The sequence below is a fragment of the Phocoena phocoena genome, chromosome 20, assembly GCF_963924675.1.
Source record: "Phocoena phocoena chromosome 20, mPhoPho1.1, whole genome shotgun sequence".
Classification (NCBI taxonomy): Eukaryota; Metazoa; Chordata; class Mammalia; order Artiodactyla; family Phocoenidae; genus Phocoena; species Phocoena phocoena.
The window spans coordinates 15,885,322-15,893,710 of record NC_089238.1 but is presented as its reverse complement, the minus strand read 5'-3'; the positions used below and the strand labels follow the sequence as shown (position 1 = coordinate 15,893,710).

The 8,389-nt window shown below is 47.2% G+C and overlaps 1 protein-coding gene and 1 pseudogene across 1 annotated transcript; both read left to right on the top strand.

Annotated features, from left to right (window-relative positions):
• The first annotated feature begins 2,045 nt into the window (after positions 1-2,045).
• LOC136141271 (NADH dehydrogenase [ubiquinone] 1 beta subcomplex subunit 2, mitochondrial pseudogene) lies at positions 2,046-2,356 on the top strand (annotated as a pseudogene).
• Positions 2,357-6,424: 4,068 nt separating this feature from the next.
• On the top strand, positions 6,425-6,936 carry PMIS2 (PMIS2 transmembrane protein). Its single transcript, XM_065898344.1, has 2 exons — positions 6,425-6,631; positions 6,808-6,936. The coding sequence occupies exons 1-2, from the start codon at positions 6,425-6,427 to the stop codon at positions 6,934-6,936; spliced, it is 336 nt and encodes a 111-aa protein (XP_065754416.1).
• Positions 6,937-8,389: the final 1,453 nt, after the last annotated feature.

The following is an 8,389-nucleotide window of genomic DNA, read 5'->3' as shown; positions in this document are numbered from 1 at the left end:
TTGCTTCTCCCCCAAGACAAAAAGGGACAGAAAAAACATGGATTCTAGGAATTAACAGTGACAAGAAAGAGTGTGATACCCTGGGGTGACTGAAGGCTGCCCTGAGCTGGCGTGGGGTCTGTATAAGGTGCACAGGTGGCTACAGGTGGTGCGGGGCAGAAGGTGACTGGAGTGGCCAAGACTTGATAAATTGAAGGAAAGGTGAGCACATGTGCCTGTGTGGGGTGTGTGTGTGTGTGTGTATGATTCTTGTTTCCTGAAGGTAATATTTGACTTTTAAAAGGAATTTATTGAAATATAATATGCATACTGATAAGTGCACATGTCAGAAAGGTACAGCTCAAATCTTCTCAAACTGAACATATATGTGTAACCAGCATTCAACCTCCTACCCCTGGAGCCTACTTCCATTCACTGCTCCCCAGGGTACCCATTAGACACAAATTTAGCCTGCTTTTATACTTTCTACAGCATGAGTCTGTAGGAAGCTTCTTTTGCTCAACTTGAAGTCTGTGAAATTCATCCACATTGCTGTGTGTAGTTGTGGAGCAATCATCCTCGTTGCTGGAGAGTACACCCAATTTATTTTGGCATTCTACCATTGATGGATATTTGGGTAGTTGCCTGTTGGGGGCTCTTATGAATAAAGCTGCTGTGAATATTCTAGCACATCTTTTGGTGAATATATGTATGCATTTCTGTGGGTATAGATCTATGGATGGAATGGCTGGGTTATTGGAAGAATGCATTTCAGATCCTGCTCTTGACTTTTCTATAGTTGCCTTGAGAAAATCATTGGCTGTCCCTTCACCACAGAAATCAGCAGGAACAATCCCAGGATGCTGGTGTCCAAGAAAGAGTTAGGGAGTAAGCAGTTGCCTTTGGACATTCACCCAATCCTCCATTCTACTGCCTTCAAACTTCCAGAACTGAGTAGAGTAAGTCCCTCACATACGAACGAGTTCCATTCTGAGAGCGCATTCATAAGTCCAATTTGTTCATAAGTCCAACAAAGTTAGCTTAGGTACCCAACTAACACAATCAGCTATATAGTACTGTATTGTAATAGGTTTATAATACTTTTCACACAAATAATACATAAAAAATAAGGAAAACATTTTTAGTCTTACAGTACGGTACCTTGAAAAGTACAGCAGTCCAGTACAACAGCTGGCATGCAGAGGCTGGCATCGAGTGAACAGGCAAGAAGAGTTACTGACTGGAGGAGGGAGAGGACGTGGGAGATGGCAGAGCTGAAGGATCGTCAGCTATAGGAGGTGGAGGGCAAGCTGCAGTTTCACTCATGCCTGACTTTGATGGCAGAGGTTCTGGTTCTTTGCTGGATTCAATTCTATCTATCCTCTTGAAAAAATGGTCCAGTGATGTCTGGATAGTAGCTCTTTTTTTCTCATCATAAATGACACATGCTAGCACTGGATTGCATTCTGAACGGCTGCTGCAACCTTCGTGTACTGTTGTACGTTTGGGTCCTGTGCCTCAAAAACTAACAGTGCCTCCTCAAATAAAGAAAATCCCCTTGCCATTTCCTGAGTCGTGAATCTCTTCGGTTCTTCAGTTACTTCTTCCTCTTGTCTCTCTTCGTCCTTTCTCTGGACACGTTCACATCCTTCAAAGTTCGCAACTTGAAGGTTCGTACGTAGGGGACTTGCTGTAATTACAATTTAGAGAGACTGCCTGCTGTGTGGAGGGACAGCAACTAAGAGTCAACATGCCTAGGGCTCTCACTTGGGGCTCAGCCATCTCCTGGCTCCTAAAATTCACCTCTACTGGCACAACTAGAAAACCCAGCTAATACTCCTAAAGTTTAGAACTTAACACATATATCCCCAAAGACAAATTATTGGAACAAAGTGGACTAGGAATTTGAAATAATCTTGGTCAGTTCACTTAAGAGGATAAAAGAATATCTTAGCAACATGAATCAAAAATAAGAAATCCTGACTGACGTCACTGGGAGGGGCGCCAAAGAAAGTGACGGGAAGCGGCCATGCGGCCTGGGGATTGCTAACCGAACGTGGGCTGGCATGTCGGCTTTGATGTGTCTAGAGCCTTTAGCGCGCGTTGGAGGCCACTTCTTCAGGGGCCGCCGCACGCGGGCGGCTGGAGGCGCTGGAGTCCGTCATGCTGGTGGAGGTGTGCATATCGAGCCCCAGTACAGACAGTTTCCCCAGCTGACCAGGTGATCAAGGCAGAGTTCTTCAGTGCAACCATGTGGTTCTGGATTCTCTAGCACTTTGGGCATGACTCAGATGCCGCGCTGGGCCACTTTCCATATCCAGATCCTTCCCGGTGGACGGATGAAGAATTAGGTATCCTTCCTGATGATGAAGACTGAAAGTGTAGACTCAACTCTTTCCAAGAGCCAGGTGAGAATTTCAAGAAGTTACAGACATCATATTGTATATTAAGTTGTAAATTAAAGTTTGGGTCAAGAATGAAAAAAAAAAAAGAAATCCTTAGAAAACCAAGTGTTAATACACAACTATGAAAATAGAATTGGGCTGGCTGATGAGTGGCCTCAGAAGTTGGGTGTAGTAGGGGGAGTTGATCCAGGGAAGAGAGGGGTTCTTGGTTGGGGTGGGGCTGAGGGAGGCCAGAGGGGGCTTCCTTAGGAAGAAACCGGAGCCAGGGTAGGGAGGAGAGTCAGGACAGGACCCAAGGAGAAGGGGGAACAGGAAGAGGGAAAGGAGACAAAGGACACAGTGAAATAAAAACAGCGTTCTGGGAAGAAGCAGAGTGGTGGAATGTGAGAGGGGCAGGGTAGGCTCCCGGAGAAAAGGGAGAACAAATGGGGAGCTGTCCCTCTGAGAGGCTGCAGAGGGATGGGGAGAAGGTAGGGCTCTGGGGAGAACAGGGGGAAGGGGAGAAATGCGTTAGGAGAGAGAGGGATAACCCTGGGGTGGGAGATAAGGGGTTTTGCCTCACTCTGACAGAGAAAACGAGGGCTGGAATCCCGAAAGGGAAACAGCAGAGGAGGGACACGATGGACGCAGGCAGGAGGTCTCCACAGGATGGTCCACAGACATCACCAGAGGCCTAATGAGCCCTACAGAGCTCAAGGAGCTGCAGCTTACACTTCGGGCCAGCAAGGGAGAGACCAGCCCACATAAGGTCTGCAGACAGCAAGGGGGGACAGCCGAGACCCTGAGGAATGGGGAGGGCTGACCTGACCGCACCAGTCAGGAGGAAAGTTGACCCTGGCTCACCAGCAAGGGGCACATGGGCCCCAGCGATGATGCACCACAGGGTCCATAAAACACTTGCTGTCCCATCACCTCCCTCCTGTACCGTTTAACTCTCTCCCTAATCATCTATAATGTCCCACTTGCCTTCCTCTAGGCCCCTTGCAGCTGCCAATAATCTTTGTGTACTACATACCCCCTTCCATATCCCATAATCCTCTCCGTGTGGCCCCCAAGTCCCCACCTCATAACCCTGTCCCTGTCCACACATCACCCTCTCTCTGACCCACAAATCCCCACCCTGTCCACCACAACCTCCTCCTCATCTCATCCTAACATTCCCTGTGGCCCTTAACTCCCTGTTCCCATACCCACTCCCTTTCCTGGTAACTTTCTCCCATCCCCTTACCCCCATCTAGGCTACATAACAAGACCCCAGTCGCCCCACAACCCCCTGGCCATCCCCCCACCTGTCTCCTCATGCCCCGTAATTCTCCCTGGTCCTAAGCGCCTGTCTTTGTGCCCTCATAAGCCTCATCCTACCCTGCTGGAATCCTCTTTCACCCCCTTTAACATCCCCACAGTCCCTGGTCAGCCAGCCAACTCATTTCAGGTCCAACCACCCACGGGGGAATGATGTCACCAAGGCATGGCCTCTCCCATCGTCCACTCTGCCTCTGAGTCTGCTTTCCTTTCAGCACTGTGATTGTGATTCCCTTCAGCATATGGGGGAGAGGAGTTTCAAGGTTTTTCTTTTAGCCTGGGTTTCTGACTGGCTCAATGAATACAGAGGCTATTTCCTGGGTGTTCCCCCATCTCCTGATTGGCTTGAAGAACTCAGATACTTGCTTTTCTTTTAGCAAGTTGGACCACAGATGGTTCACAAAATATAAAATGGGTGGGCCTTTGTAACTGGCTGCTATTTCCCAGTCTGACCTGCAGGTGGGTTCTTTGAGTGTGAAGAGTGGGATTTACCAATTCATTCCATTTGAATTTATTTGCTACCTACTTGTGCCTGGGCTTGTAGTCTTACTTCTTGGACTCTATTCTAGAGTGGTACTTGCTTACTCGCACAGAGAAGCACGTTCGTGGATGTTCTTGGCAGCATTGTTTGCGGCAGCCAAAAGGTAGAAGTCATCTTAATATCCAACTGGAGGGTCCTAGTAGTAAATCTTGTAATCCCTGACATGACCCACGAGGCAGTTATTAAAAAGAGGCAGTGAAAATCAGGGTATAGGTTATCTTTCGTGGAGAAGTAACTGGAAGAGGGCACGGGGGTCTTCTGGTCTGGGCCTTGTTTCAGGTGCAGGTTACAGGAGAATGCTGTTTGTGAAAGTTCATTGGTCTACACGTATGATTGGGGCACTCTTATGCACTTCCATAAAAATATTTTTAAAATAGGAGGCTCAGTGTTCTGTTGGTTTAAATGAGACTCAGATTCTCAAACTCTTCATTGAAATAAGAAATCTAGGTCTATCGTGGGTCCTTAGGGGGTATTTCTTGGGTGGGAGGAGTACTGGTTTTCTCTTTTCAATTCACACATCTGTGAGAAAAGAGGAGCCATGCCTACAGTTTCCTTCTGACTCAAAGAAAATTCAAAAGCAGATCTCTTGTCCAGGAAATAAGGATGTCAGTTCAAGTATTGCTAAATCACTTGAAATAAGTATTATTAAGATACTTGAAATAAGTTCGATGTCTCATCGAAACTGTAGACTGTATGAAGTTAAAAATGTCAATCACAGGACATGGTAATAATGTTGCAGTCTGAGTGTCTTAAAGCTTGCTAAGTTTTCTGGGGTTAGATGTAAATTTGCAAGGCCAGTTCATGGTGTGGAACAGAACCTGCTTTTCTGCAGCTGCTTATTCTTTTGAGATTGTCCCTCTTACCCTGCTAAGAGTTCTTTCACCAGAGGGAAGAAGGGCCCACAGGTTCATGCCAGTCTGGAATCACACCCTCTTTTCCTCTAAAACCACAAGCCAAGGGTAGTATCAGCTAAAACCCAGTGGTATTAGCATCCATTGATGCTAATTACCTGAGCCAGTAATTACTATGATTGTTAGTTTTCTAATGATGCATAACAAATTCCCACAAACTTAGTTATTAACTCAGAGTTCTGTAGGTCAGAATGGCTGGGCTCTCTGCTCACGATCTCACAGGTTAAAATCAAGGTGTTGGCCTGCATTCTCATTTGGAGCTAGGACCCTCTTCCAAATGAATATGGTTATGGCAGAATTCAGATCCTTACTGCTGTAGAACTAAAGTCCCCATTTCCCTGCTGGCTTTCAGCTGGGAGCCACTCTCAGCTAGACGCTGCCTGCATTCCTTGCTATGTGGCCCTCTCCTACTTAGAGCCAGCCATGGAGAATCTCCCTTGCCTCTAATCTGCCTCATGCCTGGAATCTTCTTTGCCAGTAAAATCCAGTTCCTTTTAGGAACTCACCTGATCAGGTTAGACCCTCTGAAGATATTCTCCCTATTTTAACATTAACTGACTGGGGACCTTAACTACATCTGCAAAATCCCTTCATGGCAGCCCACTGATTAGTACTTGAATGAGTAACTGGGAGCAGGTGTATGTACACCAGTGAGCAGGAATCTTGGGGCCATCTTAGATTCTGCCTACCACACTGGGGATTTCTCATTTCCATCATTCCATTGACATTTATTAAATGGCATTCTACTCTAAGAAAGACCTTCCCCATTTTCACTTTGTTTCTCTCATATTTTTCTTTCTTTCTGTCAGTATGGACTAGAATTCTTTTTTAATTTAATATTTTATAATCTATTACTATTTTTCCTTTCCCTTCCCTTTTGTTTGTAGGCCCCCTAGTTTTCTTACTAGTCTTGTCTAACTCCTTGTTCCCATAGCTCTTGGGAGGGGTCCCCGGTACCCGCTCCTGCCCTGTCTGCAGATAGGGGTCTGCAGGAAGGAGGAGGAGCCAGAATCCAACCTCATGGCTTGCAACCAATTCCTATCAGGGTGGACAGAGTCAATGTCCTGATAGAGGGTGGAGCACCCTCTGAGTCCTGGAGGAGCATTGTACAGTGGGACCACGCCCCCTCACACCAGCAACCAATCAGGACTTGCGCTGGTTTCTCCTCAGTGAAGTACTGGACTTCCACGGTTTGGGTCTTGGGATTCCAGATAGAACAAGGGGAGGTGTAGTGGGTTTGGCTCTCTGTTTTCAAGATACTTGGAGTCTTTTGGAGTGGAAAAGTTATGCCTCCGAAACCCGCTGCAGGCGCCCCACCCACTCCAGGGGCCCCACTGGCTCCAGGTGCCCCACCTGACGAAGCTAAGCCACAGGGGCCTGTCCAGACACCAGAAGAACTGGCATTTCATGCCCCAGATTACTTGTGTATGACCATCATAGGCATACTTCTTTTCCCTCCCCTGGGACTACCAGCAGGCTTCTTCTGTCACAAGGTAACCCAGTGCCTAAACCTTGGCCCATCCTGTCCTCTACCTGCCCCCTTGCATCTGCTCCTGTCCTGGGATGTGGGTAGAGATTTTCCTTCAGTAACGGAAGGTCTCCAGCCATTACCCAAAGGTGTCACAAGGCTGGACTCAGAAACCCAAATCTAAAGCTCCCATTCCTACAGACCAAGGAGGCCAACAAGAACAGCGATTGGGAAGAGGCTTATATCAACTCAGGCCGAACTGGCTGGCTGGATGTATTTGCTATACTCATCGGTTTAGGCATCATTTATTACTATGCCCTATTTGTGTGAAGACCAGGCCCTGTAGCCAATGGGTTCACCCATCCCAACAGAACCCACCCACCAAGACACTAACCAGCCAAATCAGCCACCATGCAAGAAACCAACAGCTGAGACATCCCCTAGCCAGGAAACCTACCAGCCAAGGAACTCAACATCCAAGCAACCCACTAGCCCAGGAACACCATATTACTTCATCCTCTTGGCCTCCAAATCTGTCATCATCCACCATGGGGATCCTCACTTTCATGCTGTAGATGCCCTAAGCTCCTTGATACTGGGCTGCTCTTTCAGAAAAGTATTTATTTAAACCAATAAAATTGAAGGGAATGTTCCAGCTTCTCCTGTGTGTGCGTGTGTGTGTTTCTGAGTCAGTGTCTGTGTTTCTCTAGGGCTATGTGTTTCCCAGATCATGTGAAAATCCGAATGACCTAATGGTAAAGCACAGAGACATAGAAATCAGACCGATGTAGGCTTACATCCCACCTCTGACACTTAGAAATTGTATATCCTTGAACAAGATAATTTTCTTGAACCTGCTTCCTTTGTAAAATGGACATAATAATTGCCAATGTGGAATGATATTTAGAAATTTGAATTAATGTTCTCTAGGTTCATTCAAGCTGGAATTCCAGGCTTCTAGTGTCTCAGAGCAGGGATAGGAAAACAGAAACCTCTTCCAGCTTTTGAGATTAAAAGTCAAACTCTTGGGGCTTCCCTGGTGGCACAGGGGTTGAGAGTCTGCCTGCCGATGCAGGGGACACAGGTTCGTGCCCCGGTCCGGGAAGATCCCACATGCCGCAGAGCGGCTGGGCCCATGAGCCATGGCCGCTGAGCCTGCGTGTCCGGAGCCTGTGCTCCGCAACAGTGAGAGGCCCGCGTACCGCAAAAAAAAAAAAAAAAAAAGTCAAACTCTTAAAGAAAGAAGGAAAGACCTCAAGAAATGAATAGTAGATTTGGCAGAAGAGCTGATCAAGACCACCTTTCCCCTAGTCCTGAAAGGGAAATGGCCCCCTATTCATGGAATAGGAGAAGTAGAGGAAGACCAGATGCCAGTATATCCATCAGAAGGCCCCTAATAGCCTGCATCTCAGGAAGGGGCAGGGTGTCAAAGACCCCAGATAACACCTGTATTCCTACTTCACATATAAACCCTAGAGAGGCTTTAAGATCTCAAAGAAAATATGCTGTATGGTGTGGAGGTTTAGGGAGAAATGGCATGACAGCCAAGTAGGATATCTCATGACCCAGCTTGGTGAGAAGGAGGTGAAGGCTATAGGAATGCCAAGTGCCAGAGTGACAAGGACTATCAGAGGGGAACTGGAGATAACACAGGAGCCATCCAGAATGAATGAAAACAGAGACAGGCTGATCCCATAGACAACACTCAGGGGTTCCTTCTGGGGCCCTAGCTTCACGGACAACCCCAACTTCAGCCCCAGAAACCTTAGACTTAGCAGGATTA